At 42.2% G+C, this 15,302-nt stretch overlaps 1 protein-coding gene across 1 annotated transcript in view; it reads left to right on the top strand.

Annotated features, from left to right (window-relative positions):
• The window catches only part of PARM1 (prostate androgen-regulated mucin-like protein 1), a 39,926-nt gene that overhangs the window by 17,975 nt on the left and 6,649 nt on the right, over positions 1-15,302 (top strand). The window contains exon 2 of the mRNA XM_006754581.2: positions 4,941-5,019. Within this exon, the coding sequence (XP_006754644.2) occupies positions 4,941-5,019 (79 nt within the window). The remainder of the gene's footprint in view (positions 1-4,940; positions 5,020-15,302) is intronic.

The following is a 15,302-nucleotide window of genomic DNA, read 5'->3' as shown; positions in this document are numbered from 1 at the left end:
TTGTTTTTATAATGATTTAGGACATCAGAACACTCCCAAATCATATAAATCATTATTACCCAGTGCAATCAACATGTCAAGAGCAGATAAAAATTCCCTGAGTTTAAAAATAGGAAAGTATAATGACTTCGATCTGTTCATTAGATTTATAAAAATACTATAAACTTAACTCTTTAAAATTGTTTTCATAGATCATATGTTGGCAGCATTTATATAAAAACAGTGGATTTGGAAAGGTATATTTAGCTTTATTATAACAGATAAATTACTATTTTGGAAATACATATATTTCCATACATGTAGTACTCTTCTCACATCCCCTGACACTCATGCAGAATAAGATGAGGCATATTTGTAGTAGACATATTGTAGATAGCTTTTCCAGATAAGCCTTTTAAAAGCAATCTTGGAAAGGAATTCATTAACTAAATGAGCCAAAAAGTTCTTTTTTTCTTTGAGGAGAGCTAGGTCCTTCCTCAAAAAGTTTCCTATGCTCCATTAAATGAAGTGTAGAATATTCTCATTACTCTTGCTGCTAAAGCAAGACACCAGCCACATGATACAGAGTTATGCAGTGCCTGGCTATCTAAAACTTTTATACTGTGCTTCTTAAAGCTTTTATTTTGAGGAAGGGAAAAAGGCATTTGTCTGAAAATGGAGTCTAAGTTGTACATAGTCCCTGTCATTCTAACAGTGAATTCATGAAGCAAAATTTTTCTAAATGTTAAAACTTTGAAATTTAATGTACCAGATTATTAAAATACTGCCCATTGATTAGTTCATAGATTTTAAAAAATAAAATACATCCTACTGTTAACAATAAATAAATAAATAAATAACCTCCGAGAGCCTAGAAAAGCTCTTTCTTAAGAGGTGATCAGGGTTACCCCATCACAGCCTAATATTGTCATGTTGGATGTAATTGGCAAGTATTCTGTCAAAGAGGTCAGATACAACATTTCTTTCATGTTTAAAGGGAGGAAAAGAGAAAAATGCCTCTATGAGAAGAGTCCCCAGAGGAACAGTTGAAGAACTTGGAATATTGCTAAGCCCAGAAAAATAGGAGGGCTCCTTCAAGTGGGGGGAGGGGGTGCAGTTTGGACAGGAAAGTCCCTTCTGAGTGTGGAAGACTTCCTGTATCCATAAAGGGCCAATGGGAGTGTGACAAAGAGACGGGGGTGTCTGTGGCGGGAGAGGCAGATATGGGGAAAAAGGCCCCTTAAAACGACGTCTCAGTTTATTCCAGGACTGCACAGGGGCTAGAGCAGAGTCAGAGCAGGTCAAATGATGACCTCCAGGGCAGCCTCCTTCCTCGAGGAGTCTGACCGGGTCAGATGCATGGTCTCCTGAGAGCTGGCTCTGGCTCCTTCAAGGAAATTATCTGACCCTATTCAGACAGTTATTCCTAAAATAATTCCCCCAGCTCCATCGTCCCCTGAACCATAGCTATGGAATCATAAGGGTAGATACTCAGGTAAGAGCTGGAGCAGGGGACTCCATATTGGACAGGTGGGGAGCCTGCTGCTTTGGGGACTGTTTTGGCACAGTGACTGAGCTCAAAAACTGCCAGTTAATTTTTTTGCCAGTATGACATTTATTCATTCGACATTAAATGCATGAGTTAAGTACCCACTGTGGCCTACAGACTGTGGCTGGGACTAAGGGTGTGGTAGGAAGGTGGTAAGAAGGGGAAAGAGATACAAGATGAATACGATTAGAATCCGCCTGGGGAAGCTCACCACAGAGTGCTTGAAAGAAGCAGGTATGAGAAGCTAACACACAACAACACTGTAATTTGCTTGGGGTGTCAGGAAAGCTTCTAGGAGGGGTTTATATTAATAGTCATGAAGAAAGAGTGAGAGTTGGCCATGCTGAGAAAAGGGCCAGGGAAGCAACCAGTATACCAATGATTACAAATGCCAATCCTAGAATAAAATAGTCCTGGGTTCAAATGTTAGCTTAATCATTTAGCAGATCATAAAACCTGAATCATCTTTCTGAGCTTTAACTTTCTCATCCGTAAAATGGGAATAATTGCACTCTGCTCACAGAGAGAATGAAATGAGATGATAGCTGTAAAGTTCTCGGTCCAATGCCAGCCCAGAGTAACCACCTGCAAATATAGAGTAGGTTGTTCTTCAGCCTGTCCTGGGTTTTTGGTTCTGGGTTCTTATGAAAGTGGTAAAATGGCACCCTGAGAAACCTGAGCTCTCAGAGAGGCCCAAAAGTCAAGAAGGCTTTGGCTTCCAGATCTCCAAACCCCTCTGGTCAGGCAGAACACATTGACATGGTGGAATGTGCTAGCACAGTGGAATATTCTTGTATCTTGGCTTATGAAATATACAGATAAATTTATTCCAATTCTCTCTTAATTCGTCTGGCTCCCAGGCTTTACAGTGTGAGTCACGCCTAATCCGTAACTTCAGATCCCGGTGAGGAAGGACTGTAACGCCATCCCACCCCAATCCCAGTGCGCTGCCCACCAACTGTCCACACCTTCCTTCACAGGCAAAGCCGCCTCTGCCCCACTGCACCTTCCTCGTGTTCTCATTCCCTGCCCCACCTTCAAAAAAGAAACAGGAGGAGGAGAAGGGGAATTCCAGTTCAGTTTAAACAGAACTCAGTAGGAAATGACATTTGTTTTCACAAGGAGGAAATTAAGCCTTTTCTGTTACCATTTAAAGCTGTGCTAATGTTGGCTCAGCCACCCCCTCATATGTTCAAACTCTAATGCCCTGAGGTGTGGAACTTCCCAGGGTGAGGTTCCCCACTGCTTCTAAAAGTGGCAGGTGCTGTGGAGGTGACAAGGAGCTCAGGACACAAGACACCCTAAGTGAGGGGCCTGATAAAGGTCTTCTGGTTCTAGAGGACCTTTGCTACCAAGGCTGGCAGCCTCCGGGGAAAGCTGGTGGGTGGCAGAATAGTTAACAGGACGGTCCAAAGTAGAATCCATTTTACCTGACATGTTTGGGTCTCATGTTGGCCAGCACCAACCCTCAGAAGTGCCCTTTTGCTCAGCTTCCCTCCAGGACCCGTCAGGCAGAAAATCGCCTGCTAATTACATGTAGCTCTGGTCACACGGGCTATCCCTGAACAAAAAAAGGTGGCCTTAAAGAACCCCATTTGAAGACCATGGTTACACTAGACAGCTACCAGTCACATCGAGGAGAAGCAGGTCACTATATCACTTGCTGTTTTTTAAAAGAAAGAACTGCACTTGAGTTGGGAAACTGCCTGGTTTATCTTCAGAAACAGGTGGTAGATAAATAATTTCAGTAAATCACAGCCTTGGAGGAAATCCAACTGCTCAGAGTTAGGGAAGAGAGTTTGAGAAAGGTCAAACCGGCAAGTTCCTATATTAAACTATCCCTGGGGCAAGAAAGAAGAGTTATGGGGAAATCAACCATATCTTACTTTTTTAAAGGGGGTAAATTAAGTGAAAAGGTCTATTCTTAAAATTTCTCTTAATTGCAATCACTGTATCTTTTTGAAACTTGAAATACTCCCAACACCTTACCTTGTAGTAATACTTCCTCTCATGAGCTCTTAAAAATGCTGTCAATAGGCTTCCATGACCATGGAATTGTTCTCATTTCAGTACAGTTTGGAGGCCCAGAAGCTAAGCATAGTAGGAGTGGAGGCTTTCCATAAGGAGATCTGACCTTGAACTTTATTTGATCTGGTCGGCACATTCGGGCATTTAGTGCCATAATTCTATCTTTACAATTGTTAAAAAAAAGGGGCGGGGGGAATGTATTGATGGTTATGCTAATCATGCTCTAAAAATTCCAGGAGCAAGGAAATGGGCATGTGAGTGAGTGTCCGGAGTGCGGAAGTTCTGAGATGGTGCAATACAGTCTATCTGTGTGGACACACCCAGCTCTGGTTTAGTCTCTGTGTTAGCAAGGAGCCGCCTTGGCTCTCAGAGTCCTGTTCATTTGCTGAAGTAGTGAATCATTTCCCAGTGGCCTGAAAGAGTAAGTGGGGTCCCTAATACCAGCATTCATGCCAGAAAGTCAATATAACTATAGGGGACAAGAGCTCAATTGATTCTTGGCACTTCTAAGGTGAAGTGTATACATTATTAGTCCAAAGCTCACACAAAAAGAGTGTTGTGCTTCAAAGTAGTAATCTCTGGAAGCTGTATGGTTATTCTTCCAAGGCTACATGCTCAAAGGGGTGGGTGGTGTGGTGGTGGTGTTTTTTTTTTAACTGCTCGTTAATGGTTGCCTTTGGAACCAGATTTCAAACTACACAATAAAACATTCATGTTACATTGTAATTGCACCAGATTAATTCTGCAAACAAAAAATACTGTTACCTACCCGACTTGACCTTGTTTTTATACCAAGCTTGACTTTTTTCTCTACAAAATCAAATTCACCTTCCAGGATGGAAACGGGACATACTTCCCAAAGAGGGATTTTTTTTTGAAAGGCTTTGATTAGATGGCATCATTAAGATCTGTGCCTCTCCTACCAAGATGACCTTTTTGAAGCGGACACGACTAGTACAACTGTGTGATTCTGGTTTATTTAAAAACCCACCCCATTACTTTGTAGTAACCCTTCAACAAGACATCCCAAGCCTCCCAATATTTTGCCAATGATAGAAAGAGGAACCAGAGCTTATCAAAGAACAAAGTAAGATTTCAGGGTATTCTAAACCCCCTACCTCTGTAAACAGCAGCTGCAGCATTACAGATTAGTGTCCTTTTTAAAAAGATAATCAAGTATTACCGTGGGCTGTTCTCTGATCTCCAGGCCTGCGAAAAGGTCTTACTAAATACTGACAATTTCCCAAAATCTCACATAGCTTGAATGAAAAGCATTCTGGAAATAGAATTAAGACCCTGGATTTTGTTCCAGCTCTGACTTCTCTGCGGAAGGATCTGGAGTGAACCCCCTTCCTCATCTCTCTGTGCCTTTCCTCCTCCACAGGCAGCATCGCCGCCATCACAGTGACCGTCATTGCCGTGGTGCTGCTGGTGTTTGGAGTTGCAGCTTATCTGAAGATCAGGTGAGAGGCCCCTTACTGTCCTTCTTTTTTTAAATTTATTTTTATTGTTGAAAGTTTTACAGATGCTCCCCCCCCCCCCCCCCATTAACTCCTTCCTCCCCACTTCTGCCCCCTTCCCCAGGCCTTCACTGCACTAATGTCTGTGTCCATGGATTATGTATATATGTACATAAATGCTTTGGTTAATCCTGCCCCCCCACCCCACCACCACCCACACCCTCTTCCCTCTGAGAATCATCAGTCTGTTGTGTGCTTCCATGTCTCTGGCTCTATTTTGTTTGTCAGTTTATTTCGTTCATTAGATTCCACATGAGTGAGATCATGCGCTACTTGTCTTTCTCTGACTGGCTTAGTTCACTTTGCATAATATCCGCCAGGTCACTTCATGTTGTCACGTACCTTACTCTTCTTTATGAAGAAAGGGATCCCGTGTTGTTTGGCTCCAGGCAGAGGGTTGTTTTGCTAAATGCTTGTTTCTTAATAAGTGTCTTAGCTCTCAGATATATTGGCAGGGGAGTGAAAATGGCCAGTATCCTCCACAGTGGACAGGAATAGATGGTACAGTATCTGAATCTTGGCAAAGCAGAAGAAATCAGCTGAATTACGCAGCATGATGATGTAATGGAACAAGAATGAACCTGGGATCAGGAGATGGAGGCTTCACCTCTCTGCCCTTAGCTCACCTCCTGACCCTGAGGGAAGAGGCACATGACCCCTGACCCTCAAGTTGTCTCACCTGGAAGTGGGGCACAGAGGTGGACTCAGTGGTTCCCAACTACTGAAGTTGTGAACACTGGATGCATGCCCAATCTGTAAGGAAGTTTTCACTGTCCTAACGCAAAATGCTGAAAATACAAGGAAAATGTGGCATTTTCTATAAAAATTGTTTTTCCCCCCTGAGATTATGTCCTTATGTTTTTGGTTTTAAAATATCTTTTGTTATGAAATGAAGGTGATCACAGATGGTAGCTGAGTTTTTACTCTTTTTAGCTAACTAGAAAGTTACAAAACTGTCAGCCCCCACTTTTGTGGTCTGTTGCTCTGCGAAATCCCCAAATCTCAAAACCACATTACTCTCACTGAATGTCCTCGCAGCTGCCCAATGCCCAAAGGCAAGGGCCAGTCTTATTTGCCAGTCTGTGCAGTGCCCATCCAAAGGCACAGAAGGACACGTGCCGCCATGTGAACACAGCCACTCCTCGACAACAGCCAGAGCCATCTTTCCCGGAGCCCCTCTGGCCCCGTCACTCCCTCCCCTAAAAGCCCCCAGGGGCTTCCCGGGCACTTAGAATTCAATCCAAGCCCCTCAGGTTGGCCCTCGAGCTCAGTCATGGACCACCGCTGCCTCCCTCTTCTCTCTCAGCACATCTGTCTCTCCTTTTTGATCTCTGAGCTGCAGTCACACTGGCTTTCTGTCCAATGCTTACAGCGTGCCAGGTTCTTTTTCTCTCCAGGCCCTTGACGCTCCCTGGTCTCTCTCCCTGAAATCCTTGTCTCCCAGCTCTTCCTCATGTGCAGCTTTCATGTCACCTCCTCCAGGAGACTCCCCTTCCAGTTTGGTTCCTGCTATTCGTTCTCTTATTTTTATCTGGTTGTTATCACTGCCTGTAATTTCATTTGCTTTTTATATATTTTTTTGTTTATTGTCTCCTTTTCCTAGCAAAAATGAAAGCTCCACAAGGACCCAGATTTTATCTGGAGGCTAGTGCTGGGCACAAAGAAGATGCCCAATAAACTGAAAAAGTGAACAAATGAGAATACACAGTCAGTCGGGCACTGTCGTGTGCACACGCCCAACTGACTTCTCTTCCCCACAGCCATGCTTCTTCCTTAGAGGCCTGTGCACACCCGTCCTTCCCTCCTGTCCTGGTTCCCCAGGTGGAGCTCACATATTTAATTTCGCATCCCTCTGCACACATCATCTTTGCTGCCTTCTCTCCCGGCCCCCTCTCATCACCTCTAGTCACCCTGCCCTAAGCAAAGCCCACTAGTAGGGAACTCTCCCCTCCTCCTTCCCTTTTATCTCCCTCCACTTCTTGTTTTAAATGTGCACCAAATCAGTGTAATGATGGGATCAAGTATAAGAATGCCCTGTAATGTCACCTGTATCTAAGGTACAAAGAACAGGAAAGCCAGGTCTGGAAGAGAAATTGGAATCAAAGGCCAGCATTACCTGTGTTTAGAAGCCTTTATAAAAGCATCCTTAAGTCTCCTTTATATTAAAAATAGAAAAATTTTCTCTTCATTAAATCTGTATTTCCTTGAGCAGTAAACTTAATTTTATGAATTATATCTTACTGAATGGCACTCTTTTTCACTGGTTTAATTACTAGTTTATTAATGCAGATACACTATATTTTAATTATAAGTTAAATTGGCTTTATGAACTAGTCTAGGCACCTCATTCCCACTTTATGGCAGAGTTTCTCTTTGTGTTGGGGGTGCTCATAAAAAAGGACCCCCGTATTGACTTAGAGTCGTTCTGGAATCACCGTTGGTGAGTGTCTGAAGGGCTATGTCACCTAGAATAGGACCTCCACTGGAGTGTGGCTTGAAATAGAAATTCTTCCCTCTTGCCACACACTTGCCAAAAATATGATGTTGAAATAACCCAAGGAAGGACTCTTCCTCTTGAATTCAGGCAAGAATTCAAACTGACCATTTCAAACCTCCCACCAACTACAGACAGGCAGCCTAGAACAGTGATGAAGAATTCAGACTCCAAAGCAGGGAGAGCTCACTTTGAATCCCAGCTCTACCGTTTTGGAGTAGGTTATAGTGTGACCTGAGCGTGTTATTTATGGAGCTTCACTCACCCTCACTTCCCTCCCATGTAAAACAAGGGCCTTAACCCTTTGCGGTCGTATTAAATTTGGACATGGGTGTCGTACTGGTCGGAATTAATTTCCATTGAAAGAGCAGTGATACATAACATGCAAGATTATGAAGGATAAACAAGATTTATTAATTCTTTTTTGGAACTACATCACTACTAGTAGAATCACTACAAATGTTATCACTTTCTATGTCAGAGTCAGTATTCAAGGGGCGAAAATAAAACTCTTCATCGTTACTTTCAGATTCTCAGTACACTTCTTTCGGTAACTTTCTTTTTGCCATTTTGGAGTATTATTTTGAAATATCTTAACAAGTGAGAATGCCTAATTACAGTTAAACGTAATTTGTAAAGCTTTATTTGAAATTCTGCGAAGTATCTCCGAAGCTTGTCGATTTCTTCACTCTCAAAAGGCGACTGACTCGCCACGGTGTTTTGCATGGCGAGTGTGGAATGACTGTGTTTGTTTATATTGAGTTTCAATATCTACGATTTGTCGGGGCAATGTTTTGGTTCGTGACAAGGTCGCTTGGACACTTAAGAGCTTTCGGAGAAATTATGAACTGATACATGAATGGAGTTAAGATTCGTACGGTTCCTTGCTGCGGTGGCTGAGAGCAGACATACGACCGGAACGGTCAAAAAGCTTTGGTGGCTAAGAGTAGACAAACGACCACAAAGGGTTAATTTTAACTCCTTCCTAGCATTGCTGGGAGGATTATTGGATAATGCTTCCCAGGGACATAGCCCTGCCACCACCACCACCACCATCATCATCATCACTAGGTGATCAACTGGAAGGGACCCCAATACTAGGACAGTTGCTCGATGATAGTTCTGAGTATTAGCCATGTGCCAGGCATCCTTCTGAGCCTGGGAGCGGGGAATCACATCCGTGATGAGACACAGTCCTGCCACCACAGAAATTACTGTGTTTGGAACATTTTTGTTAGCAGGCCATTTAAATGGGTTCTAATGAGCACTTGTTAAAATTGTATAACACTTTATTTTAAAGATTTAAATATTTTCTCAAGGCATTCTCAGCACTAGACAAATGTGGTGAGTGGTTACATTGGATCAGTCATGGTTGCTCTCCCCAAGATAGATCCTCCCAAATGTAGAAAGGCCCCCAGTGGCAGAAGGTTGCCGTTTACCTTTGGCACTGCAAACTTCAGGATGAATAAAGTGATCCGAGCTCTGCTTAGAAACCCCCTAAGGAAAACCCCATTCTGCTGCTCTGTTAATTATTTGGGCAAAATAACATAAGGAGGTTAATAACTGTCATGAATCTTAAGGCTGTGCTAAAACCCCTTCAAGTGTTGTTTTGCCAGATTCTTGGAAAGACCTTCTAATCATTCATCAAAAATACATTTGGCTCAATTGACCGACGTGTGTGCGCGTGCGTGCATACATGTGTCTACCTAAGGCTGGGTTTTTCTTTGGCTGGAAATTTAGTTTATTTTTATCATCCCAGATATCTGAGAACAATAACATGGCAAGAAGTCTGCTGTCTGTGGTCGTTTAGCTCACTTGGCTGGAGTAGCAAGTGACTGAAATATCAACCCATTAGGGAACCATTAGCTTCTGGCCTGAAACGCAGGCTATGTCCCTGCAAATGCAAAAGAAGAGTCTACTTGAGAGAGCAGCAGCCTCACAACCAGAAAAAGGGCGCCCCCTGCAAGCTCTGGTGCCAGAATCTTAGTAGTTTCACCTTTCTCCCAAGTTGTACTTGCCTATGAAGGCATCAGTAAACTCATTAGCCATCTGTTTTCTCACTCCAATTCTTTGGGGACCGTAACCCCTAGTTTTGTCACAGTGTCCCCTGCTGGACAGCCACATATCTCTGACACCTAAGTCACTTTTGGATGCGGCTCCTAGAAATGAACTTCCCTGCACCTTCCAGGGCTCACCCCCCTCCCCCCGTTGTAGCCAGCAGCAGTGTGGTATGTATGAAAGGAGAAATGTGGGCTTGGTGGTCAGGTTCTATTACCATTTAAGCAAATTATAATCTCCCTGATCTTTAATATTTTCATCTATAAAAATAGAGGTAATATCTATCTTTCAAGCTTGTTTTGAAGATGAAGTAATAAATGGAGAGTACTGGGAGAGACCATATAGCGTGGTGATTAAGGACATGCACCGGGGCAAGTCTATGCATCCTACTGTGCGCAGTTTCTTCCTTTGTAAAATGGAACTATACCGATACCTAACTCAGGCCTGTTAAAGGTTAAATTGGGATACAGATAAACATACAGTGCCCGGGTATGAGATGAGAGCGGTGGGAGGACTAACTACCGCTGTTGCCATTGTTGTTAAAGCAATGCTTACTCGGGAGTTTAGCAAAATGGTAACTCCCAGCAGTCCCATTTGGTAGGCATCAGGAACCAAAGGAGAGGGGGTGCTAGGAGGAGGAGGAGGTGGCTCAGGAGCTCTGTTCTCTAATATTCCATTTTGGCAGCTTCAATTGTGCTCCTAAATGCCCGGGAAGTTGCATCCGTGTCATGTTCACAAATAGAAACTACCTCGGAGCACTCTTTATTCCCGGGCTTGTTTGCAACTTTAAAGGAAAGCAGAGGCCTTGCCTGCCTCTGGCAGAAGGGTGTCTTTAATTAGTGATGACTGAAGAATGAAGTAAGTCGGTTTTGTTTAGTTTAAATTGGCTCAAAACCGGTCGGCCACGAGATAATCCCCTGCGCAAGAGACCGTATCTGCTATCGCCAGCAACGTGGATGCTGCTATAATTAGGTGTGCTGGCAACCCAGACAGGCAAGACGGCTGTTCCCTTCACAGAAATAAATGTGGTATTGATTTATAGACACAACAGGGCCTCGCTCTGAAGGCATCTTGTTAGAAGTCACCTGTTTTGCTTTAAGTCTCCTGGTGATTATATTTTATAGAACTGGATTCTTTCTGGTTGTTGTTAGGTTTAAAGAGGTAGGCCCAGCCAGTCACAAAGGCTAGGATCTTCTAGAATGTGTGACCTACAGGTTGCCTTTTCCAGGTCAGCTTTGGCCTTCTGAACGTCTGGGTGACTTGATTCTCTACCTCAGCCTTTAATGTGCATAGGACTCAATGGGAAAGTTTATTAAAAACACAGTTTCCCGGGTCTCAGCCCCACAGGGTCTACTTCAGTAGGTTGTGGTGGGGCCTGTGCACCGGCCTTTCTCACCAGCTCACAGGCGGTGCTAATGCTGCTGGTCTGATGACCACATTTTAACTAAGCCTGCTCTACCTTCATCTCCCAGCACTCCAAACACACACTTTGCTCTAGAGTTTCCCAAATGAATTGCCCTGCTGTTTCATGCCCGTGCTACTTAGAACATGCTGAACCCTCTGTCGGAGGTACTTGGTCCACCTTTTTCTTATCTGGGAGATTTCAAGTTGTCTAGCTCTAAAGCAGCAGTTCTCAACCTGTGGATCACGACCCCTTTGGGGGTCGAACGACCCTTTCATAGAGGTCGCCTAAGACCATCGGAAAACACATATATAATTACATATTGTCTTTGTGATTAATCACTATGCTTTAATTATCTTCAATTTGTAACAATGAAAATACATCCTGCATATCAGATATTTACATTACGATTCATAACTAGCAAAATTACAGTTATGAAGTAGCAACGAAAATAATTTTATGGTTGGGGGTCACCACAACATGAGGAACTGTATTAAAGGGTTGCGGCATTAGGAAGGTTGAGAACCACTGCCCTAGAGGGACCCCCTCCAGGAGCCTCATCCCCACCTCTCCACGGGAAGTTCCTTGCTGAATGCACCTCCTTCGTACCACTCAGATCCCTGTCCTGGAATCTGTCTCCGCCAGTCTCCTCCAGCAGTAGGATATAAAGGCCCCGGCAGTACCTGGCATATAATAGTTGCTTTATAAACATTGTTTCCTGAGTGAATGGTCCTGGGCAGGAAAGTTTAGGGGAAGCAGGATTTGTTTCTTTCAAGTCAGGAGAAACGAGATTTAGAGGCGGGGAAGTCATGGGAACCTGTTAAACCTCATACTTGCGCTAGTTACCGGTGACTCTGAACTTGTTTACAGATGGACAGGTGTTCTAATGTGCAGGCCTTTTTGTAATGAGTGATATCTGGCAGATAATTTTAAAAAATAAAATAGACAAATTTTATCTGTCCCTTCAAAGTAAATGTGGCTATTTAAAGATTAGTTTGAAAGTAACTGCTTTTTAAGAGAAATCCGGACTATGTAGAGAGCACTTTGAAAATGATATTTAGAAATGTTTCTATTATTGGGATTTTGGTAATAAGAAGATGAAACTGATAGAATTCCTGAATTATGATACTCATTCTGCCATCAACTTGCTTTGGTAACTGTGGGCTAATAAAATCACCTCAAATGGTTACAGTTTTCTTGGCTTCAAAATCGTAGCTCACAATTCTTAGTTTTGACAAATGTGCCATGGTTATGTAAGATGTTACCATCAAGGGAAGCTGGGTGAAAGACTTATGGGACTTTATCTTTATAATTTTTCTATAACTCTAACATCATTCCAATATAACAAGTTTATTTCTTTAATTATAGTCCAGTAGCTACCTCACAGATGTGTTGTCTGCTCCTGCCCCAGAGCCTTTGCACTTGCTCTTCTCTTTGCCTGTAGGGTATATCTCAGGCATCTGTGTGGCTCATCCACATCTCCTTTATATGTCTGCTCAAATGTCATCTTAGTGAAACTTTCTCTGATCGCCATATTCAAAATTATAATCCCCACCTCCCATTTGGAATTCCTCACTTCCCCTTCCCTGATTTTTCTCCATTGCATTTATTACCATCCACCTTCTTATTTTTCATGTCTTATTTTATTGTGTCAGCCCCACTAGAATGTAAGCTCCCTTAGGACAGGGAGTTTGGTCTTTTAATTCACTGAAGGATCCCCCAGACCTCATAATAGAGGCTGATAGATGGTAGGTTTTCATTGAATAGTTAACTGAAAGGAGCCAGGCAGAAAAATTGGACAGAGAATGAAAGCCACCAATGGAAACAAAAAGGGGAGACAGTGACAGCTGCACCAATCTAGCTTTGCTAATGAATGATAAGAATCTACAGCTTAATTAGTAATGACTAATGAGATGCAAGTTCAGCTATGTTTTCACAGCATTGAGCCATGTCTTCTTCATCTATATATCTCTCCTTCTCAGCACATAATAAGCACTAATTATTGAATGGCAAGACTCGCTTGACTAAAGAGGAGAGGAAAGGTAATAAAGTTGGAGCCTTGATGAGGAGCTGGGGTTGACTTTTATAAAAGAGAAGGTGTTTTCTAAAATATGTTTGTTTCAGCTCAAAGAAAGTAAAACCTCATTCATCTTCTAAGACAAATGAGCTCCATTAAATATGGAGGCTACAGCTATCTTACAATAGGTTCCGTTTGTATGTGGGGGGAAGGCCTCAAACCACAGTGTCACTAACACATTACCAGTTGTCATCAACAGGGACTCACTGATTGAGAGGGGGGCGATTGGGGAGGACTGCTTTCTCTTGGAGCAAAGCCACTTGAGAAGGAAGCAACGAGGCCAGGACTTAACACAAATCATGCCCTGTTTTGTCCCCTCGGGTTCTGCTCTGAGCTAACAAAACCATAATACAGTAGAATAACACTGCCAGTAAGCGCAGCACCATGGATTAGCCGGACTATGAGCACTGTGCAGAGTGCTTTAAAGCCATGTCATTGCATGGGAGAAATTTAGCTGTGATTCTCTTTCCTCTTCCTATTTTTGAGGTCAAAATGGTGGCTTTCACCCTTTATTAAATTCTTTAATAAGATGTTTTTACTTTGCCACAGTTATATTGCACAATGAATTGCCACAGGCCATACAACTCCCTGCTGGCATTGACCAAGCAACCTCCATATATACTATTTATGTGCTACTGCATGTATGCAGTTATCATCAAATATTTATAAAAGAACCACTGCATCAAGAGCAACATATTGGATGTTCAGAAAATAAGAAGAAATACAAGACACAGTCTGCCCCCAAGAGGTTTATCATTTAAGGGGAGCCAAAGCACAGCTAATGGAAACAGCTCTGCTGGGCTGGTGCCAGCCTTCACTGAGAGATTAAGTAAACAAAACCACTCGGACCTGGCGATGATGTCATTCGTTCAGGTTGCTATTCAGATTGAAATTAGATGAGGCAGTGTTGTGTTAACAGAGCAAGGAGACCTAGGTTTTAGTACCAGCTCTGCCATTAAATGAAGTGGACAAAGTTGTCTAGATTCCCTGAGCACCGCGTTCCTAAATTTGGGAATTGGGAGTATTTTCACCTCTAGGCTCCGTAAATGAAAAACTCCTCCATTACCATCTAAAACAGGCCATGATTTAAGAAGTTTTGACCTAGAGAGATCGTTTAAAGTGATCATGAATTATTCTCCCCTTATCACACACACATACACATGTGTTTGTCTATCTCTATATATAGTAGGATTTCAACAAACCTGGCTTGAATCCCAGCACACCCAATTCTTCTTGCTTAGCTCATTAATATATTAAATAAGCCTTATGAGTTCAGTACATTCCCAAATATGGTTTATCTAATCTCTTGCTTTGCCACCATCATTTATCAGTATTTTTCTCAACACACTATTCAATCCAATGAGAAGGCTAAGAAAAATGAAAGACCTATCTATTCCTTTATTTTGCTACTGTATTGTGTGTGCAGTAAATTCTCTTCTAACACAGCAGATTCAGGTGCAGTTCTGATCAAACAGTCTTACCTAAAATAGCCATTATCAGTAAAACCTGATAACCAGAAGGTTTTTAATCCCTCACTCCAGCATGATAATAATTTTTAAAAATTCAAACAATAATATAAGAAGCTGGTTTTATAACTGTGCCTGGGGCGTAGTTTCAAGAGTTCCTGGTGGGAGGGAGGCACCCTTTTCACTCAATGTCTTTTATTTTATTTTTATTTTTTACTTTTTACAGATTTGCCATGGGCTTGTGTAACTTTCATTATAATAAAAATTAAAAAGCGATATTGGCCAACACTTATTGTGTATTTACTATGTGCCAGGCCTTTTATATGCATTACCTCATTTAGTCCTCCCAACAACTCTAACACAAATTTTTTTAAGTTTTTCCATTTTATGGATGAAGAAACAGGGGGTTAAAAACACATTCAAGAACATACATCCCTTGGCCCTACTGACATCTTAAGGGAATAAAATTATATGATAGAAATAAAAATGATGTGAGATATTTACTATGTGCCAGGCCTTTTATATGCATTACCTCATTTAGTCCTCCCAACAACTCTAACACAAATTTTTTTAAGTTTTTCCATTTTATGGATGAAGAAACAGGGGGTTAAAAACACATTCAAGAACATACATCCCTTGGCCCTACTGACATCTTAAGGGAATAAAATTATATGATAGAAATAAAAATGATGTGAGAAGTTAATTTACCATACAAAGGTGACAGGAATG

The sequence above is a fragment of the Myotis davidii genome, unplaced genomic scaffold (assembly GCF_000327345.1).
Source record: "Myotis davidii unplaced genomic scaffold, ASM32734v1 scaffold892, whole genome shotgun sequence".
Taxonomy (NCBI): Eukaryota; Metazoa; Chordata; class Mammalia; order Chiroptera; family Vespertilionidae; genus Myotis; species Myotis davidii.
Note: the sequence above shows the minus strand (reverse complement) of the source record. Positions and strands in the feature narration are given on the sequence as shown.